The 22759-nt window shown below is 46.6% G+C and overlaps 1 protein-coding gene across 4 annotated transcripts; it reads right to left on the reverse strand.

Moving 5' to 3' along the window:
- Positions 1-6296: 6296 nt before the first annotated feature.
- On the reverse strand, positions 6297-13556 carry LOC127332295 (uncharacterized). Of its 4 annotated transcripts, XM_051358561.2 has the most exons (11): positions 9941-13556; positions 9740-9856; positions 9589-9633; positions 8891-9505; positions 8590-8799; positions 7955-8141; positions 7675-7861; positions 7251-7598; positions 6905-7011; positions 6749-6821; positions 6297-6577 (listed from the first exon to the last, which is right to left on the reverse strand). In XM_051358561.2, the coding sequence occupies exons 4-11, from the start codon at positions 9390-9392 to the stop codon at positions 6485-6487; spliced, it is 1707 nt and encodes a 568-aa protein (XP_051214521.1). In that variant the 5' UTR covers positions 9393-9505; positions 9589-9633; positions 9740-9856; positions 9941-13556; the 3' UTR covers positions 6297-6484. The 4 variants fall into 4 exon arrangements, with proteins under 4 accessions (XP_051214521.1, XP_051214522.1, XP_071675234.1 ...); XM_051358562.2 differs by having other exon boundaries at positions 7500-7598; positions 8891-9633; XM_071819133.1 differs by having other exon boundaries at positions 8891-9633.
- Positions 13557-22759: the final 9203 nt, after the last annotated feature.

Raw genomic sequence — 22759 nt, forward strand, 5'->3', positions numbered from 1 at the left:
TATTACTTGATCGATGCACAGGAGTGGAAGAAAGGAAAGGCGGACAGGTCCGGAGAGGAGAGCAAGCGTCCATGGAACGTAGCTCTGTTGCGTCCTTTCTACTCTTGAAGTTGTGGTGTAAGAAGTTCCTTTTTGTACCTTACATGCTATGAATAAAAGATGCCGGAACCTTGAATGAATCTCGGGGACTACCCCAATAAGGTTGCATGGAACTTGTTTATTTTTTCAGTTTACCGGTTGCTTATTGAACGTTTTTTCTTTCTGGTTTAGTAGTGTGCTAAATCCTACCGGAGTCTTCGACTTTGCTGCTGTCCGTAACCCGGCTTCATGGCAAGCAAGATAAACCGGTAGGAGATAAGCACATGAACTGCGAAGAGGGAGAGCGGGAAAGAACAATCCGGAAAATTTAACTAACCCCGGTTAAACCGGTTTTTTGCAAAATTTCGAAGTTATTTCTAAGTTCAAGAAAATGCTTGTTTGGTGAAAGAACCTTGTGCTCATACGCCAAAGAACGCCCAGAGAAGGCAGGCAGAGCCAAGGCAAAAGAACCAAGTGTGCATCGAATTGGATGCGGAAACAATTTGGAAATGTTTGCAGTGCAGGATAAAAGCAAAACCAAAGGCAAATATGCTAAGGCAAACATAAGATAATTAACACCGGTATAACATACCGGCATAGACTGTTGTGCCACAACCAAAAGCAAATTTAAAGTTTTACATCATAAACCCCGGCATACCGGGGTAGAATTTAACGGGCATTGTTTTGAGACAACCAGGACAAATGAACATATCACAGGCAAACATTTAATAGAAGATCATCAGGCAGCAGGGGCTTCCGGAGGAGCGTCGCCAGCACCAGCGTCGTCCAGAGGCTCCTCCTCGGCTTCATCCTCCTCCTCATCAAGATAATCTTTGACGTCAGGAGGGGGAGGGATGAAGGTGCGCATGTCGGCGTACTCCGCGATGTGGTACGCACGATCCTGCCGCTTAGCGGCGAGAATCGGGTCCAGATCGGTTTCCGCGCCTTCGCGCACTCCGGTAAGGGCATCCAGGTTAAGCTCCGGGTACCAGGAGCAAGCGACGCGGAGGGCAGAGTCTGCTCCAGCGCGGGCAGCAGAGCACTGCCACTCGCGGATCCTCCTGCCGGCGCCCTTGAGACGATCGCTGATGAGGGAGAAAGTATCCGGCACCTCCTCGCCAGGCCACAGAGTCCTGAAGAGCTGGGTAGCTACATCAGGAATGTCAGATAAATTGCGATCTATGGCGCGCATGTGAGACACCCGCGCGTTAAGCGCGACCAGATGGTCATAGGGCGTCCATGGCATGGCAAGATTCGCTTGGCCTTGGGCGGTGCGGCGCTCGTCAACCTTCTTGACAGCGTACTTCTGAGAGTCCGGAAAGAGGCCTGTGCAAAGAAAGAAAAAGGCTAAGGAAAGGAATCCGGAAGAAAATGCAACCGGAATGAAAGACGCAACCGGAATGAAAGATGCAACCGGAAGAAAAAAGGCTCGTATGCAGTAGTCAAAGAATGCAAAAGGAAAGGACTTACGGTAGGCAAGTGTATCAGTTTGCAGGATCAACTGGTTGCACTCCTTATGCTCCTCCTCCAGCCGCGCAGCTTTCTCCTCGGCACCCTTCCGGGCCTTGGCCAGCTCCTCCAGCTCAGCTCGCAATACCACGGTGGCATTGCTGGCATCTTCCAGAGCCTCATCCATCTTGGCCGCTGCATCAGCTTCAGCGGCTTTCAGGGCCTTGGCATGGTCAAGCCCCAGCTGGATGAGCTGGGACTTGAGCTCCTGGTAGCTGGTTTTCTGGGCGCTCAGCTCTTCCTGATGCCGCCGGATGAGCTGGTCCTTCTCCCCTGCAACCCGGAAAAGAAGATGTTAACAAGATTGTGCTGGTAAAGATGAAAAGAAAACCAAGTTAACAGGAGAAAAGAGAAAGTTGTACGTTGGGCGGCAGCGAGCTGCTCCTTGAGAGCCTCGATGGAAGCTTCCGGGATCACTGTTAAGCAAAGATTATAAGTGTTAGAAGGAAAAAAGGTTTCCGGTAAAAAGATGCCGGTGGTACAAAATTACCTTGGCACTTGTCGTGTGCCTCAGCGAGGTCCCGGTGTTCCCATAGGAGCTCCTCAAAGAGGGCCTTCCGAGCGTCAGCCGTGAGCTGTTCAAGAAAAAGAGATAAGTTAAGTTTTGCGCTAAGAACAGAGTTCTTAACCCGAAACTCGGGGACTGGCAGTGCCGGTTTCACGCTAAGTTTTTAAGTTAAAGTTTTGTGCTAAAACCTGCGCTTTCACCACAAAACTCGGGGACTGGCAGTGCCGGTTTCGCGCTAAGTTTTTAAGTTAAAGTTTTGTGCTAAAACCTGCGCTTTCACCACAAAACTCGGGGACTGGGAGGATAGATAAGAGAGAAACCGGCATGAAACTAAAGAAAAAATCCGGAAGCAAGGAAACCGGTAAAAGTTGAAAAGAGTCAGTAAAGCGTACCATCAAATTGTTCGTGGCATCGTACCACGCGCTGTCGAGCTCCTTCACGGCGCTGCGAAGCCGCATGAAGTGCTCCTCGGAGGACCGGTCCCCAACAGGGTCAGGCGCCGGCAGCCTGTCCTTGCCCAAACCGCGGGTCGCCGGAGTCATGTCCGCGGCGTTCCACTTTTGGGCGTAGGGCAGAAGGTGCCCCAGGTCCCGGCCTTTGCGCTGGAAATCAGTAATACGGCCAAGGAGGCCGGTGGCCTTCGTGGCGGTATCCTTGGCGGCCTTGGCGACGTGCAGCACCAGGGGCTGCTGGCCGCCGGAAGGGGCGCTGGAGGCCGTCGCCTTCCCCTTGATGAGCTTGGAGGCCTTGGGCGGCGGCGCAGTCGGAGCAGCCTTGGAGGGCTTGGTGCGAGGAGCATCTGGAGGTGGCATGAGAATGGTTCGTGGAGAAGGGGGAGCGCTAGGCGCGTCACCCAGGTTGGAGCCTTCCGGCGCGGAAGATTCCGGCGCGGAAGTTGTCGTCTTTTCAAGGACGGGAGGAGCCGAAGGCTCCGCCCGCCCGGCAGCTTCTTTTTCCTCTGCGCCGGATGATTGGCTAGAGCTACTAGATGCTTGGCCAGAGCTACTCGCTTCTTGGTGGCTACCGGAAGCTTGGCTAAAGCTACCGGATTCCAGATGGCCACCGGACTCTTGGCGGCTACCGGATTCCTGCTGGTTGCCGGAATCGGTGTCCATCGGATCTGAAGCCGTGGATTCGCCGGGAGATTGTCTACGACGCTTAACGGAAAGGGAAGAAGAAGATGCGGAGGAAGATTCCTCGTCAGACATTGGATGGGTAGGCGAAAAAACAGAAATCCCACACTTGAACCCCGCGTGAAGATCTACGAGTAAGAAGAAAACCAAAGAAAAAGAGGAAATAAGAACACCGTAGACCCAAGATCTGAAAAGCAAGCAGATGGCAAGCGAAGTAAGATTGGAACTAACCTTGAGCGGCGCAGTCGCTGAGGAAGACTTTCGCCGGCGAAGGAGAGGACCTGCGGTCGCCGACGAGCACCGTCGACGGCGAGGCGGAGAAGCTCACGAAGAAGCAAGAATGCAGCGCGCTCGAAGAAGGTGCTGCAGAAGATTCCCGCATGACGAGGTCCGGCGGAAGCACGGCGTAAGTTCGCCGGGCGACGGAGCTCAAGCAAGCAACGGCGGACGGAAAGCGGCGAAGGCGCAGAGGCGAGGAGCACTGTGCGCGAATGTTGGGGAATGCGAGAAGAGGAAGAAGAAGAGGCAGTTGTCCTTATAAAGGAGAGAGGAGGTGGGCCAAAAACCGCTGGGCCGCGGCGGTTCGCCTCGCGGCCCGCGACGGTTCGCACCATGGGCCGCCACGTGGCGAAGAGGTACACGCGAGAAAATGGGAGGCCGCACGGGAGCGCACACAGGATCCCAAGTGGCTAGTGGGATCCGAAGTGGTGCATTTAATGACCGCGCGGGAGTCGAAGCGAAGTGACAACTGACACTGGCGCGACAGTTAACAGTGCGCATGTCACTGACAGGCGCGGGGCCCAAAATATTCTCGACTTCGCCGAGGAAAGAGTAAATGCGAATGATGCCGGAGAAAAGAGATGCCGGAAGAGGCCTTGCAAAGAGAGAAAAGACAAGAAAGGGCAGAGATGCCGGATCCAAGCTCAGGCCGGAGAGATTAAACCGGTATCCTAAAAAGATGAAAACCTGGCATGGTCTGTAGGATAGAATCCTCCAGACTATACCAGCTTCGGGGACTAATGTTGGGGGGATAACCCCCGGTATGCCAAAGGCATGCCAAACCGGATGGTTTGAGCCATCGAGATACCGGTTTAATATTCTTACCGGAAACAAAGGTAGGAGTTTGGGCTAAGTAAAGCTAAGCCGGCATCCCCAAGGGGGCATGCCGGAACCCGGTAAAGAAGTTACCGGAAAGAAGGGCCTGTCGGCAGGACTGGTCAAAGATTCTCTTCAGAGCAAGAAGACAAGGATGAGCTAAGCAAAGTGGCTTTAATCAGAGCCCTGGCGCCAAAGAGAGGGATGACGCTAAAAGAAGCCGAAGGACATCAGCAGTCCTGATTAAAGAGGACCCCGGCGTCATCTATGATTAAAGTAGCTTTGTAAAGTAGTTTGTCTAGTCAAAGATGCCATTAGGGTTTCTTGCACTGTAAGCCACCCTCTCCCCTATATAAGGAGAGGGGGCAGCCCTCCTTACAGGCACGCACGGAAGTAGCAAGGCACGAGGCACAAACCTGTAACCTGTGTGAATCAATGAAGATAGTGATCTAGAAGCGAGTTCTTCCTTGTGTCTTTCTTCTTCAACCTCTGGCCTTGGCCAAGTTCTTGAGGAAACCATCCGGAAGTTCATCCCATCTGATCGCAAACCCTCCCCCGAATCCTCTAGCGTCCATTCGGCCCCAATCTAAGCCATCCTATGGCATCTGTCTGTTCACCACGACGACATGGGGTGCAGTATGAGCTTCACAGGAATGATCCTAGAGCAAAAAAGATTCGGAAAGTTATTTTTGACCCAGAAGAGAATTCTTACATGTGCACATGCAATAGGTTCAATGTGAATGGGATGTTGTGTCATCACATTCTGAAGGTAATGGTGCATACAAATGTGCAAGAAATACCTGAGAAGTACCTGCTCCATACATGGTCTGTGGCTGCTACTTTCTCTGAAGCTAGGTGTGATAGAGAGTTTACTGGTTATGACATAATCCCAGATACAAACACATTGAGGTACAACGCCCTATGCAAGATAATGAATAAGCTCGCAGCAAAAGCATGTTTTGGCTCAGGATCATACAAGATTGTTGAAGGTGGGGTGGAACATTTAACCACTTTGGTAGACAATTTCTGATTGTCTGGTGGACTCATGGAAGGAGAAACAGCTGAGGACCTAGAGGAAGCTAACAACAATTTGCAGAATCCGCCACGGTCTGCCAAAAAGGGTCGTCCGGCAGAGAAGGAAAAGAGGCGGAAGCCTGCGGTTGAGATTCGACAGGAGGAAGCAAAGAAGAATGGAACTAAAAGGAAGAAGTATGCATGCTCGAAGTGTCGGGAGGATGGTCACATCAGGAGGCATTGCCCTTATGATGCACTCGAAAGGAAGGAAAAAAGCTGAACGTGAAGAACGTTTGCGTCGTGAGACATAGCTCGCTTTGTGAAAATCTGCTTGTTATTCCAGATTTATGTTAGAATTTAAACTATTTTATTTGTCCATGGATTGTTGCCCATACTATGATTATGTCCCCAAAAATGTTGAATGTTAATTATACTGGTGTGCGCGAATGGAATGGTTATATAATTCGTATGTATGAAACACGTGAGTGTGGTGCTAGAAGCTTGATTAATTTCAATATGAAACACGTGAGTGTGGTGCTAGAAGCTTGATTAATTTGAAATACGTGAGTGTTTTGACAATTAGAAGCATTGGAACTGGTAGTTTGAAACTACATATGAACGCATCTACTTGATGTTCTCTGGCTAGTGTGTCATCAGTTGTAAACTCTTGTGTTCATATTATTTTTCCTGGAGCATCAAAAAATAGCATGTTATGATTCAACGAGACATGGTTGTTTCGAGAAAAGTCTGATTACAGGTACTTGTATATTGGAAGCACTACTGGGTATAGCGTCAACATTATATAATGCATTCTTATGGGTAGAAATTAGTTTTGTTTGTTTTGTATGTTTCGAGCAGACGACATGTAGTGGCAGAAGATAAATAATGCCTGAAAGCACATAAATGATATGTTGCGAATCAAAAAAATAAGAGTAAATGCCATGAATATTCCTGATCCATTCGACAATTTGTATGACATCATTCAGAGGTTGGCATGAAATTATTACAGTTCGGTGGCATAAGTAGATGATTGTCGTGAAAGACAGATCATAGTCTTAACAAGGAATAAGTGAAAAGAGCAAAAAAACATTCATCGATTGTAAACTTGAAGTGCTTCCATGAAATATCCGACAGGAAGCATTTGGATTTATTTCTTCTTGAGGACCCAAGTAGGATCAACTTTGTTCAAATCCGATTTGAGGATCATGTAGGCTATCACCATGCGAAGGTCAATAATGTCCTGCAATAAAAATTGAACAGTAAATTGATAGGTACGGAGAATGATGTACTGTACTGTTGGCATTAGCAGAATAAAATGAAGGCATCTTGCTTACTGAGTATGAACTAAAGCATGTCAAACAGCCGAAACATGTTTATTCAACACCTTGCAATGTATAAATTTGGGACAAACCTGGTTGAAAGGCTTCATTATCTTGCCGTCCCATTGTTTCATGAATACCATTACAAAGATTCCGCAGTCAAATCTTGTAATGGAAACATTGTAACAAGTGAGTGAGTGCAATGAATGGTGAGAAAATAAAAATTTATTTGGGTGTAAGTCTAGTACAAGGTGGTCTGCTGCCGTAGTTCCTGAGGATTGTTCCAAACGAACTGGCTGAAGTTCGTTTTAGGGAATGTGTTGGCAAAGGATGCAAGTGTGATAAAATTGTTGACCTACGAAGAGGCAAAAAAATGAGTGACCTTATCAAAGAAAATGCGGTGCTGCACAGGAAGCATTTTTAAGATGCAATCATATAAGATAGGAAACCCCATAGATGGTATGTGGTAGCATAGTAGTAATTGTGTAGAAGCATGGTTAGTACGTATTGTACGGTATGAAGCATGGTTCGTATGGATTGTACGGTGTGAAGCAAATTGTAAAAATGACACGATGTAGTACCCATCGTGCGTACCAGGAAATGTGCTCTGTCATAGACTCTTGCTTTCTTCCTAGGAATCATAGAGTCGAGTACATTGACTTGTTTGAGAAGTAGGTTGATGCACAGTAGGACCCAATGTTCATTGTCCACAATAACAAAGTACAGTTGTGAGGAAACCAAAAAGAATGAAGCTCGTTTCAGAAGCTTAATCAAGCTAAAAAATGTTAGAAACGCAAAACATTTTAGGATGACACAAAAGGATTGAGAATGAGCAGAAGGTACCATATCCTTTGATTTGAGTTGATGATCTTTGTGAACTTGTTGAAATTCTTTGAGGCAAGGTTGGGGGTCAAATTTATCCTCGCGGACGCCGAGCTTGGTCTAGAAGAGTGGAGATGGAATCAAATATCATAGGAAGTAAGGAGTAAAAAATAGAAGTACGAAAGGATCAACTTACAGTCAATGACTGTGAGAATGCAAATTTTGTGCACATAGGCTCGCTCGTTGTAGCGATGTTGGTCACCACGTTGAAGTGTCTAATGAAAAGCTCCATGACATTTTTGTCAATTTTACCACGAGATTTGAGAGCTTCGCGGAATTCTTCATATGTGACATGATATTCTCCAAAATCGACAAATGGTGGCCTGATGATGCAGGATGAAAAATATTATTTAAACTAAAAATCCAGACAAATGATATGTAATGTGGATGAAAAAGAGCAAGGGCTGAAATGTCACCTCTCTTCGTTGTCAACGGGCTTCCTTATGCACCTTCGGAGAATATATGTGTCATATGCTTCCTTTGATTTATCAGTATTCTTGAGCTTCTTGAGCTTCTTGTGATTTGCATCATTATTACGGTCTAGGAAAGCTCTCTTTTTCCTGTTTTTCTTGTCTTGAGTTTGGGTGCCAATAGTGCATGCAACTGTGAGTGCAGTTGGTATATTCCGTAGAATAATGCATGTACAAAGGAAGCATTTAGTTAGAGAACAGGAGCAAAGTATTTGAAATGAAGAAGCAAGCATGATTAGAAGCATCTGTTTTGCATTACAACAGCTAGTAGCACATAACTAAGCATGTTGTTTTGGAAAATATCATCTACAAAAATGGAGAGGAATGTATGGTGAAAAGAACCTAGTTTGTTTTTTTACAAAAGTTAACATAATGAACATAAGCATTGGGGTATTTAACATGTGCGGAAGCATTGGTTCATGAAGGAACTTGTAGTTCCAAAAATGGCAATATAGAATATGATGTGTAGAATCATGTATTATATTCTGGAATTTATTTTCTATTGTGACAACAGTGTGTATAGTTTGTAGAAGCTCGATTTTGCACTTATGAAAGGAAGTACATAGTTGGGTGGTTCTGACCTGAAGGTGAATATTGGCCACCTTCATTTGTTAGAGGTTGATTAGAATCTGGGAAGCATGGAGACGAATCATTGCCAGCATCAACAATTGGTGCTTCAGAAGCAACATTTGTGACTGCTTCAGAAGCAACATCAAGTGGTATTCCGGTTGCTGGCTCAGTACCGCTAGTGTTTCCATCGGCAGTAGGATGTGTCTCAACATTTGCAGTACCTAGTAAATAAGAATGGGACACAAATTAGTAAGATGACATGGATGGCATGGTTGCTATGGCCTGGATAGCATAGTAGGTAGCAACCCATACCTGATGTGGTCTTTGATGGTCCTCCGGTGGTAGTCGATCTGTTGGCAACGGCTCCAGGGGTAGCTTGATTGTTGGTTGCAAGATGTTGGGTCCAAGTTTCACCAGCTGGCAAAAGGTCGAAAGAAGGACACTCAATGTCATGGCCGGGGTGACGTGGTGCAGCTGTTTCAGGGATTTCTTGACCTTCTGTACGCGCATGGGTAGAAGCGGATGGTTCCTTCATATGTGATATTTTGGCTGCACTTTTCTCTACCTCAGCTGCAATCCTAGTGGCTTCCTCCCAAAATTGAGGACTTGGTGTTTGATTGGAGCAAAGAGGATCATAATTATCCACATCTTCATTGACTTGTCCAGGATTTTCATCTCTATGTGCTCCGATTATATGAGTGGATGATCTAGTCGGCGACTCCATAGGTGTGGACGCACAAGTCTGCGGAGACCCATGTGCTGGTGTTGTGCTATTGGTGAAAGCTGCATACACTTCAGAAGCGTACTCGGCCATGCGCTTGCCATGAAGTTTTGTGAACCTTGTTGCTATCCTTTCAACATCTTTCAGCCATAATTTAGTGTGCTTCTCATAGATAGTCCTGATGTAATCCGGGAGATCCGGGAGCTCTTGTACAGTGTGGGAGAGATTCTTGATGGGGTTAAGGATTGAAAAAAATGATACGGGGCAGCAGAATTAAGATGCAATGTACCTCTGGGAAATTATTGTTCCGTGTTGTGGGATTATGAGTTGCATCCTATTACATACATATTAAGAATAGAAAAATAGTGGAAACATATATTAGTGCAGAAGAAACAAATATTTATAATGGCTGAAACATGAAAATGTACATTTATCCATACCTGGGAAACATGGTTGGAGTTTGGCACTGGAAGGTGTGGTAAAATGTGTGGTTGTGGTGCTTGATTTTCCAATATAGCATTCACAGTAGCGTATGGGGTGGCGTGGAATGGACGGAACTACAAAATATCGTGTAAACATGATTACATATGGTGCCATGTGATTGGAAAATGCATTATGAGTTGTAATATGGAAAAACTTACTGGGCGTGCACCATATGTATGGGGCATGAGTGTCAACTTGCTTCTGTCGTGCTTCATAACAAACTTGAAGTCAACATCGGAAACATGGGATGCTCTAGGGACGGCGTAGTTAATCCGATGTGTCGACAAAGTTGACACGGGAAAGTGAAAGGATCGTATGCCGCACCTAGAGGGGGGGGGGGGGGTGAATAGGTGCTAACCAATTTTTAGTTCTTTTTCAATTTAGGCTTGACACAAAGGTAAATTCTCTAGATATGCAACTAAGTGAATTTACCTATATGACAAGGCAATCAACTAAGCAAGATATGTCTAAGCAATATAAGAGATAGAATAGGATAGAGGTAACCGAGAGTGGAGCACGCGATGACACGGAGATGATTCCCGTAGTTCCCTTCCTTTTCAAGAAGGTACGTCTACGTTTGGAGGAGTGTGGTTGCTACGAAAGCCAAACCAACAGCCACGAAGGCTTCACTCAAATCTCCGGTGAGCAACGCCACGAAGGCCTAGCCCACTTCCACTAAGGGATTTCCTCGAGGCGGAAACCGGGCCTTTACAAGGTTCTTGGGGCACACATCCACAACTGAATTGGAGGCTCCCAAATCTGTAACAATACAACAATCAACAATAACACTTCAACACAAATCAACTAGAGAACCAAATAGGAACACTAGCATGAGATCCCTCAAACAAGAGAGGGGGAAAAGAGAAACGCTTCGGTGAGGATGTAGATCGGTGTCTTCTCCTTCGAATCTCCAAAGATCAAGAGCTTTGGTTGGGGGAGGAAGGAGATCTTGCAAATCTTGAGTTTCTTGAGGTGGCTCTAATGGAGGTGAGGCTTGGCAGATTTCTTGTGCAATGATTGAGCAAGCAAGGTAGAAGAAGGCGGGTATTTATACCCCCCCAGAAAACGAGCCGTTGCTGCTTCCGGGGGCGGATATTCCGGCCTAAGTAAGGGCCGGATAATCCCCACCAGACTTGTTTTTCTTCAGGTCCTTAGCCAAAAACGAGGGGGCCGGATATTTCCGAAATGTCCGGCCCGGATATTCCGGCCTTGGGACAAAAACCGGGACAATATCCGGGCAAATGTCCGGCCCCTATACTGACTTGTTTTTCTTCGAATCCTTAGCAGAAAACTGGGGGCCGGATATTTCCAAAATATCCGGCCCGGATTATCCGGCCTGATGAACTTTTTGCAGTTTCTATTTGACAGAACTGACCACATCCAACACACATATAAATGTATCTATATGATCCCTGTACCACTTAAACACACATTAGTGTATCATATACATTGACATCAAACACACAAAACATAATGTGAGAGATGTTCTTTCAATCTCCCCCTTTTTGGTGTTTGATGACAATATACGGATTTGCAAGAGAATCACTATAGAGACAAGCATGATGGCAAAACATAGAGGCACTCCCCCTACATGTGTGCATATAAGTAATTTGCATTTGAATACAAATACACAACACATAGGAGCGAGGTGCCTCAACACAAGAGGTATCCAACATGAGCTCTAACAAGAGACATAGACAAATATGAAGTTGAGATAGGATGCGAGAAATCATACCCATGTGTAGATATATAATACGGAGATATAGCATCACCGATAATATAATAGCCTTGATCTCAACAAATAGAAATCCGAAAACCATAACAATGTCTCACACCACATAGCACATAGTTTTACACGGAACACAAGCAAGCCAAATAGTTCAAATAAGAGGGAACACAAGCAATAGAAGAATGATAAACGCATATGCTTGTGCCCAAACCATGCAAATCCCCGAGAGTCCTAATAGAACACTTCTCCCCCTTTGGCATCGAGACGCCAAAAAGGGGACAAGCGTGATGCTACACGTCCCATGGGAATCACTCGGAGGCATCTTCATCATCGGACTGGTATGCCGCTTCCTCATCTTCATCTTCGGTGTCAGGGGCATCCGGAGAGCGGCGAGTGAGGTTGGACCTTTGAAGGCAATCATCAAGGTCACTCCACGGAACCTGTGCAGAATGCCACCTACTGTAACCTGGGTGAGCTGGAGGCTGAGGCGGGGGTCCTTGATCACCACTGAGCTTGTGCAGAATAACCGCCTGAGTATGCTTAATCTCAGAACGCTCTCGGCTGGCCGCATAGTTCTCCTTATGGATCTTAATGTTCATGCAAAGGATGTGACGCTGAAACCAACTAAGCCTGCTCACTTGTTTCCTCATAGCTGGGACGTCGGGATGGCGAGCAGGAGCAAAACCACTAGAACGAGCATCACCCATGAAAGAGTCAGGTGCAGGTACAGCAGAAGAGACTGGCTTAAGCCTGTAAGCCTTCTTGACACTGTGCTTCATCAAAGGGTACCCGCTCAAGTCTTCACCACCCAAAGCCACAGAATTGTTGATGAGAAGCTGGATGTAGGGTGCATAAGGTATGGTGGTCCGGGAGACCATGGCATCATGGATCTCATGGAAGATGAAGTCCATGACATCAAGAGTGTAGTTCCGTTCCTCATTAACATCATGAGCACACTTAAAGCTGAGGTGCATAAGATCCACAAGGGCTCCCCGGAGAGCATCATTGTTACCACCACTTGGACAAATGGTGGCCCTAAAGAACCGGAGCAACTGACTGTAGATGGGAAGCAGCCCCTTGGCAAAACCAACTGTTCCCGCTGAGGTATAGAGATGAAGCAGTGCATTCTTATCTGTCTTCTGTGGTCCATGAAGGCAACGACCCCCTTCTGCAGGAACTCCAAGAATACCAGCAAATCGGCGCAGAGTGGCACTACAGTGAGTGGAGCCAGTCATCCATTCCATAGTGTGGTCCTCATCTTTCTTGATTGCCAAAGTGGCAAAGAATTGCTTCACCAAATCTGGGCTATAGTCACATTGAATCTTCATGATATCAATCAAGCCCATCCTGCCAGCTACCCAGATTGCATCTTCAAAGTGATTGTTGACTGCCAGAATGTCCACATCGATAGCTTGCATGGGTCTCAGATTCTTCATGGGCTCATAGATGTCCCTGTAGATGAACTCCTGCTCCATGCACCAGTATCTCCTGCCCTCTATCTCTTCATCCCTTGGGAGGTCTTCATACCAGTTCTTCATGCGGATAGCGTAATAAGAGATAGGGTCCATGGTCTTGTAGTTTTCCCTCACTTTCTTGTTCTTCCGCCTTGAAGCGACGGACTTGCGAGGTGCATTGGGTGCAAACTCGTCACTTGATCGATCATGCCTAGGGCGTCTCCGACCACCCCGAGAAGCACCACATGTGATAAGCAAAGACGGATAGAAAAGAGAAGGTAATGCTCATAAGTCATGTAAGATACAGTAATATACTCTAGAAACATACTATAAGTCGGTACAAATCTAGACATGATAGATTGAAATAAAACTGCAGCGGCGATGAAGCTCCAGGCCGGATAATCCGGTGTCCCCTGGGGGCGGATAATCCGGCCTGGCCGGATAATCCGGTTAGCGCGGGGGCCGGATATTCCGGCCCAGCGAATCTTGCAGTTCTTCCAATAAAAAGCTTGTCCAAGACCAGATCGGCCTCATAGCATGCAAGAGGAGTATACTACACATGATTTGGAACAACTAGACACCATCTCCACCAAGAAAAAAGCACATACAAATCACAACATCTAGGGTTAGAGATTGTGAATCATGTTAGCTCCTACCCATACTAAATGTTGGGTGCAGCCTTCTCTCAATCTCTCAGCTCATTCTTAGTGGGCACACACATGAGCAAGGAGAACAGGGGAGAAACTTGCTTGAGCAACAAATGCTCTTTCACTATTATATAGCAACATATGCTACATCTTGGCTTACAACTTACTCTCCATATGGGGTGCCTCTCCTTATATAGAGGCTTTAAGTTGGTGCTAAGTAACCGACCTAGACAACTAATGTCTAGTTGGCTTCTACTAGTCAAATCCAACTTGGAGACTGCTAGTCAAAGCCAACTTGAAGACAACTGCACACAACTCATGTGCCCTGTTCTCACACACAGCAACCGCACAACCTATGTGTGCTATTCACACTATAGCATGCACTCAACCTACGTATGCAGGTCACACCATGACAAGATTATATTTAGGCTAACAATCACCCCCCTAATCTTGTCATCTTCTTCCTCGTCTCCAGGATCTCCTTGTTCAAGGCGACCAACGCCGCAACTTCTTCCTGCCACTTCATCTTGAGACGCACACTTGGCTGCTTGATCCGCAAATACCGGCCACACGCACAACGCGCTCCAACGCGCACAACGCCGCAGGCCTTCAACAGATCACCAACGCGCTCAGACGCACGACGTGGACCGGATACATACAAGCTGGGCACACCCGCCACGGGCACACCTAGCCACCCTGGCTACCCACAAAAGCTAAGAAGCTCAAGTCGGCCTATGCCAAACAGATGGCTCTTCGAGCAGAGACCGGCAGCTCCGATTCTGAAGACAAGCCTCGGAGAGGGGATGCGCAAGACAAGTGCCGAAAAAGGCCTTCACCGGACCGCCCCTCGAAGGTCATCGTACACCGCCCGAGGGCAGCTTCGACTTCGCAGCAAGAGGAGACCACCACGAAGACATTCGGACACGCCGGAACGGAGCCGACTAACATGACCTTGCCGCAACCAAACCTTGGTCACCACCATCGTCGTTGCCTCTCAAGTCTCCACCCTGAACTCCCGCCATGGCCACGTACAACCTAGACGCGGAGCAGTGCCGCCAAGGCCCGCTTGTCCTCTCGCCGAGAGACTGCGGCGTCCTTGATCGCGTCCCAGAGCGATGCCGCTTGCAGGTTCACCTCCATCACCATGGCCCAGTTGGTGTAGTCTCCGCGCTTGAGCATCGGGAAGACGAGGCTCGTACCGCCGCCTCCGCCGCTAGTCATCTCGCGGATCACCTCCCGCTGTACCACGACCTCGCCCCCGCCGTGTCGCACCCTGCTCCGTCCCCGACTTGGCGATCGCCGTCGCTCGTTTGCCGGAGGAGGGGTTGCGGACGCACGCCGCTGCTGGAGAGGTGGTGGTGTCTCGGCTTTCGACGATCGCCTGACATCTCCCAACCCGGTGCTCTAGTGCTGGTATGAGGCCGCTGCGCCACGGCCGCCGCAGCCTCCATACCGCTGTGCAGCGCCTCCATGCCGCCGTGCGCACGACGTCACAGCGCGCCGCCTCCACATCCGCCGGGTTCGCCGCAGACTCACCGCTTGCCATGGCCCCGAACCATGAGGCTCTGATACCAATTGTTAGCTCCTACCCATACTAAATGTTGGGTGCAGCCTTCTCTCAATCTCTCAGCTCATTCTTAGTGGGCACACACATGAGCAAGGAGAACAGGGGAGAAACTTGCTTGAGCAACAAATGCTCTTTCACTATTATATAGCAACATATGCTACATCTTGGCTTACAACTTACTCTCCATATGGGGTGCCTCTCCTTATATAGAGGCTTTAAGTTGGTGCTAAGTAACCGACCTAGACAACTAATGTCTAGTTGGCTTCTACTAGTCAAATCCAACTTGGAGACTGCTAGTCAAAGCCAACTTGAAGACAACTGCACACAACTCATGTGCCCTGTTCTCACACACAGCAACCGCACAACCTATGTGTGCTATTCACACTATAGCATGCACTCAACCTACGTATGCAGGTCACACCATGACAAGATTATATTTAGGCTAACAAATCATACCCACATCCATTGTGGAAACCGCTTGGAGGAGAAGGTAGCTAGGGAGGAGAGGCACCCGATCCACCCAAAAACTTCAAGAGGGAGCGGACGGAGCGTCTCCGGCGAGGAGGAGGAGATCCGGCGACCTTGAGGGAGAGAGAGGAGAGAGAGGCGCGTGGGGGCTGGTTCTGAACCGTTTGCCCCCGCGGCCTCGTCCTCAGCCCCTTCAAGACCTGCCCAGGCCGGATAATCCGGCCCTAGTTTAGGGCGGATAATCTGGCCGGGCCGGATTTTCCGGGGTGCCTTGGGGCCGGATTATCCGGTTTTCTGGAAAATTCCAGAACACCGGGAATCCGGCCCATCTTTTGTTGGTTATTTGCATAGACCCATATGCGATGCAATAATGTATCACGCCACATATAAGATGCATATTTACCAATAAGATGGAGCAACCTAGAACATCCGACCGAAAATCCTCAAACTCCAAGTTTTTACCAAACATGACAAATGAGCAAGATGGAAGTGGCTTATAGGAGAGAGTAGGCTTAGGATTAGAAGATACAAACTGTTAATGGTACATGATCACTCAAGTTTGCAAGATATGAGCAAATAAGGCCAAACTAGAGTGATTTCCCATAAGAACATGGAGTTGTCAAATAAAAGGCAATAAGATCCAAATAACTCCAACTCTTCACAAAGAAGAGTGTGGTGGCCTAGGCCACCATATATGAGTGATGTGACATGGCACCGCGAAGATATATCTTGGGCCCAAGTCACTACTCATCATTGAAGCTCACATATCAACATATGATATAAAGAGAATGATTTCTTAATGTTGGCATTATGGGGGGAGGGATAGCTCAATAATTTAAACCGCACTCCCCCTATTTCCATGCCCACATCTAAACCAAATAAAGTTTTGAGACGAAGGTGTGTTTGCAAGATGGTCAAGCTATACTCCTTGAATCAATGATGTTTAGCTCATTCCTCAAATAAGTGAACCTTGCTTCATCAAGAGGCTTCGTGAATATATCGGCAAGTTGATCTTTGGTAGGAACATAGATAAGCTCAATATCACCACGGGCAACATGATCCCTAATGAAATGATTCCGGATCTCAATATGCTTCGTTCTTGAATGTTGCACCGGATTATAGGCAATCTTGATGGCACTTTCATTGTCACATAATAGAGGCACTTTGTCACAAATGACACCGTATTCCTTTAAAGTTTGCCTCAACCATAACAATTGAGTGCATCCACTTGCGGCGGCAACATATTCGGCTTCGGCGGTGGAGAGAGATATACAATTTTGCTTCTTAGAAGACCAACACACCAAGGACCTACCAAGAAATTGGCAAGCCCCGGAGGTTGATTTCCTATCATCCTTGTCTCCCGCCCAATCCGCATCGGTATATCCATTGAGAATAAAGCTTGAGCCTTTGGGGTACCAAATACCATATCTTGGGGTATCAACCAAATATCGAAAGATTCTTTTGAGAGCTATCATGTGGCTCTCCTTAGGAGAAGCTTGATACCTTGCACACACACAAACACTCAACACTATGTCCGGTCTAGATGCGCAAAGGTAAAGCAAGGATCCAATCATGGAGCGATATACCTTTTGATCCACCTCTTTACCGTTGGGATCAAGTGCAAGATGACATTTGGTAACCATAGGAGTGGCAACACCTTTCATCTCGGTCATCTTGAACCTCTTGAGCATGTCTTGGAGATATTTTGCTTGGTTGATGAAGGTTCCTCCTCTCAATTGCTTGATCTCAAAACCAAGGAAGAACTTCATCTCTCCCATCATAGACATCTCAAACCTATCGGTCATAAGCTTTGAGAAATCATCATTGAAAGCTTTGTTAGTAGAGCCAAAGATAATATCATCAACATATAATTGGCAAACGAAAAGCTCCCCATTGACCCTCTTAGTAAAAAGAGTGGGATCGATTAGCCCAACATCAAACCCATGGTCTACCAATAATTCCTTAAGGTGCTCATACCAAGCTCTAGGAGCTTGTTTGAGACCATAAAGAGCTTTATCAAGCTTGTAGACATGGTTAGGGAAGTTGAGATCCTTGAACCCCGGGGGTTGCTTAACATAAACCTCTTCATGCAAAGGACCATTAAGAAATGCACTTTTCACATCCATTTGTTGTAACTTAAAGTTATGATGCGATGCATAAGCAAGAAGGATACGGATGGACTCAAGGCGAGCCACGGGAGCATAGGTTTCTCCAAAGTCAATTCCCTCAACTTGAGAGAACCCTTGAGCCACCAATCTTGCCTTGTTCCTCACAACATTTCCAAACTCATCTTGCTTGTTCTTGAATATCCATTTAGTGCCAATAACATTGCGGCACCCCTTTGGCTTCTCTACTAAGGTCCACACTTTGTATGCGCTTGAAGTTGTTGAGTTCTTCGTGCATAGCTTCCAACCAATCCAAATCTTCAAGGGCTTCAAACACTTTCTTGGGTTCCACTAAGGAGATATAAGCATGATGGTTGCTAAAATTAGCCAATTGCCTTCTTGTGGAAACCTTTGCCCTTATATCACCAAGAACCTTATCATGAGTGTGATCACGAAGCTCAAGGTTCCTTTCTCTTCTTGCTAGACGACGGGCCTCGATCTCCTCCTTGGTTCTTCTAGGCCTTGGAGGTATCACTTGATCAACTTGATCTTTTGGGTCCCCGTCTTGACCTTCAACTTGAGCAACTACAATTTCTTGAGAGTGCTCAACCTCATGTGCTTGATCTTGGACATCATTTGGTGCGGAGCAAATATCCAATGGATACTTGTCGGAGCCATCATGAATTCTTGGTTGATCTTGACCTTGATCTTGTCCTTGATCTTGTTCTTGATCTTGTCCTTGATCTTGCACACAAGAGGGAGAGTTTTGTTCTTGTTCTTGGGTTGGTGCATCATTTGCTTCACTTGATGGGGTTTGTTGATGTTGAGAAGATGAGGGCTCCACCGTGGTAGAGCATAGTCCTTCCCGAGACGCCACACCGTGTCCCTCAATGGGGCGGAAAAATCCCACACCCATTCTTACTATGACATCTTGAGGTATTTCATCACCTGCACAAACATAAACTTGCCCCACTTGGGAGCCATCATTTTCTTCGAAACTCACACTACAAGATTCAATGATAATCCCGGAGGCTATATCAAAGATTCTATAAGTGTGAGACTCGGCACCGTAACCAACAAATATACCCTCCAAAGGTTTAGGAGCAAATTTAGATAAACGAACCCCTTTGATTTTGTAGAAACACTTACACCCGAACACCTTGAAGTATGAGATATTAGGCTTGTTCCCGGTGAGTATTTCATATGGAGTCTTGTTCAAGCCCTTACGGAGATAGAGCCGGTTAGAGGAGTGACAAGCGGTGGAGATGGCTTCGGCCCAAAAGTTATAGCGGGATTTGTACTCCGCCATCATAGACCTTGCCATATCCATAAGAGTCCGGTTCTTCCTCTCCGCAACACCATTTTGTTGAGGGGTGTAAGCAGCGGAATATTGATGTCGAATCCCCTCATCACTAAGAAAATCATTGAGTGTGTAGTTCTTGAACTCGGAGCCGTTGTCACTTCTTATTGCCATAATGAGGAGGTTGTGTTGGCGTTGCACCTCGGTAGCAAAGTCAATGAATATTTGTTGAGTCTCATCTTTCGTCTTGAGAAAGTAGACCCAAGTGTATCTTGAGTAGTCATCAACAATCACCAAGCAATGTTTCTTCGCACCAAGACTTGCATGAGTAACGGGACCAAAGAGATCCACATGAAGGAGCTCCAAGATCCTCTTGGAAGAGATAATGGTCTTGCTTGGATGCGGAGAGTCATGCATTTTGCCTTCAACACAAGCCCTACAAACACGATCTTTGGCAAAAGACACACTTTCCATTAGTCCCACAATATGGTTCCCCTTGTGAAGACTTTGCAAAGTTCTCATGTTGACATGGGCTAGGCGGCGATGCCACAACCAACCCACGTCCGCCTTTCCGAATAGGCACATCGCACTTGTCGTGGTGGTCCCCGAAAAGTCCACCACATACAAGTTGTGTTTGCGATACCCAACGAAAGCGACTTTTAGAGTCTTGCTCCACAAGAGGACCACAATATCATTATCAATAAAGACGGCGAAACCCATCTTGCCAAGGGCGGAAACGGAAAGCAAATTGTAACCAAGGGTTTTGACAAGCATGACATCCACAAGAGTAATGTTGTGTGCAACCACAACCTTGCCAAAACCCAATACCTCGGATGTAGAATTATCGCCAAAGGAGACGGTGATATCATTTATGTTAGGCCTCAACTCCTTGACGAGGTTCTTGCCGCCGGTCATATGACTTGTACATCCACTATCAAGTACCCATTTTGAACCTCCGGCGGCATAGTCCTACATGAGATAAATTCTTGGATTTAGGTACCCATTTCTCAATGGGTCCTCTTTTGTTAGCAACAAGGGTCTTTGGAACCCAAATAGACCAAGCAACATAACCATCATATGGACCAACATATTTAGCATAAACATCACCATAATAATCTTTAAAAAGAACATAGTGAGGGTTATCAATTCCCGCACCATCATCAATAATGGTTTTGCCCTTTTGGGTTTCACCACTAGTAGTGACCTTCTTTTGTGCGGGCTTGGCTTTTGGCTTGTTTGCCTTTTTAGCCTTGGCATTGAAACCAAGTCCCTCCTTCCCATTGTTTGACCATTGCTTACTCAAAAGATCATCCAAGGAAAGTTTACTTTGGGGAGAGGAGGCCTTAGCAAGTTCATCTTTCAACCTAGCATTTTCCTCAATAATATTTGCATGATCACATGAAGGAGTAGAAGTACTAGGTATGTCATATGAAGCATTCCTAATTTGAAGTTGCTCATAAGACTCGGAGAGGAGAGAGTATTCACTCTTCAAGGCTTTGTGAGCCTTGTCTAGTTCATCTAGATCCTTCACAAGTTTCTCATGATCAACACCAAATTTGGCCTTTTCCTTTATAAGCACTTTAGTCTTAGCTCTAGCAAGATCTCTAGCTTTAGTGAGCTTGTTAAGTTTATCTTTAGGTTCTTCAAGATTTTCTAGCCTCTCTTCAAGAGATGCTATAGTTTCTTGACATTCCTCAAGAGCATTTTTAAGAGCATGTATTTCTAGAGAGTCTTCTCTTTCTATTTGGCACTTTTTCTCAAGAGTGTCATTTAGTTGAGCTATACAAACCATGGGACTTGAAACATGCTTCTTAGTGTTACCTTGTAGGTTAAGAATGAAATCATCAAACTCTAGCATTTCTTGTTTCACTTTTAGACTAGCAAGATCAACCCCTAGATCATTTGAAATGTTAGGCGTAGAGGGGTTAGGAGATGATACCTCGGAAGATTTAGCCATGAGGCAACTTTCTTCCTCCACATGAATGACCTCATTGGGAGATTACTTGTCGATGAAGAGTTAGTGGAGAGGGAGGCAAGGGCAACCAATCCATTTGAGGTTGCATCTTCTTCATCATCAACATCATCATCTCCGGAGGTATACTCTTCTTGAGTTGATAGCACAATAGATGTGTCCAAGGTGGACCTTCCCATGAAGCAATGTGCATTCTTGAATTTAGGATTCTCATTGGGTGAATCAAAGAGAGAGGAAGAGGGAATGTTGGTAGTGGCAATGGCGGCCACTTCTCTTGAGCTTTCCTCTTCATCATCACTAGCACTTTCAATCTCATCGGACGAGTATTCTTCTTTAGTGACTAGCACAATCCTTGAGGGCCTTTTGCCCTTCTTGTTCTTGTTATAGAACTTCATGTTGTGGGGCTTTGAATACTTGCCCTTTGAGTCTTTGCTCTTATCCTTGGGAATGAGCCTTCCACCATGAGACTCCCTATTCTCATAGGGACATTCGGCAATGAAATGGCGCTTGTCATTGCAATTGTAGCAAGATCTTGTTCTTGGGCCCGAGCTTGAGGGACCCCTTGAGTTGTTTCTCTTGATGTTGTCTTCTTTGGCCTTGGATGGGTCAATCCAAAAGGTGTTTGCATGGAATGCCATGTGGTCATGGTAGTGGTGTTCCAAGTCTTCCGGATAGGACATGCTCCAAGATGCCCTATAAGATTCTTGAGGAATCACTTCTTCCACGGAGTTGACCATCAAGGCAAGGTTGGATCCTTTTGACATACCAAGAGCACGATTGCGAGAATCATGAGAGTTTTGCTCAAGCACCTTGAGAGCTTGCATCTCGTGCACGGCTTGTTGAGAGGTGAGAGAGGCATAACATTCTCTACCGACGAGAGTCTTGACATCTATAGGCTCAAACGGCATCATGCAATCAATGTACTTTTCTTTGATCCAAGAGTCATTAATGTGAGTGGCACCGGCATTCCGGAAGAAACCGGCAACGGTGAGAAGTCTTCCATACATGTCTTCATGATCTTCATCCGGTAGCCTCATGAAACCTTCGGCTTTATTCCGAAGAGCATTATACTTGTTCCTTCTTGTGCTCTCACTTCCAATGCAACTCGCGGCCAAACCATCCCATGCTTCCTTGGCGGTGGTGAAGTGCCGAACACGAGACAACTCCTTTGTCCCCACACTAGTTTGAATCATGTGCAAGGCGGTGTTGTTGAGTTGACTATCAACCGCTTCTCTTCTAGTCAACTTGTCGGGGTTGTAAGGCTTGAAGCCTTCCACGATGATTCTCCAAAGTTCATTGGAGGCACTGCGAACATGAGAGCTAAACTCAAATTGCCAAGTATCGTAATCATTAACGGAAAACTTAGGTGGGTCGCCCCGGATGTTTATATGAGGATGGGGAACCGGTATATCGGGAGATAGAAAAGGTGGAGGTACTCGATTGTAGCTCTCACTTCCACTAGTTCCCTTGGGAGATGCAATGGGGGGTTTGATAGTGTTTAAGTTATCACCATCCTCGGGTGTGGTAGCGGAGGGTAATACCGAAGTATCACCCTCTACTGCCGCATCCGTGACATTAACCTCTATGGTGGGAGCCACGGGACGGGGAGGAGTCAAAAGCTCGGAAATCATTTTTCTCATGCTTTCCATTTGAGCATCCATGGATGACTTCAACGAATTGATATCATCCATGGTGACCGTCCTAGCCTCCCCTTCCGAAGGTCCATCGTCCGGCA

Source organism: Lolium perenne, chromosome 4, assembly GCF_019359855.2.
Source record: "Lolium perenne isolate Kyuss_39 chromosome 4, Kyuss_2.0, whole genome shotgun sequence".
In the NCBI taxonomy this organism is placed as follows: Eukaryota; Viridiplantae; Streptophyta; class Magnoliopsida; order Poales; family Poaceae; genus Lolium; species Lolium perenne.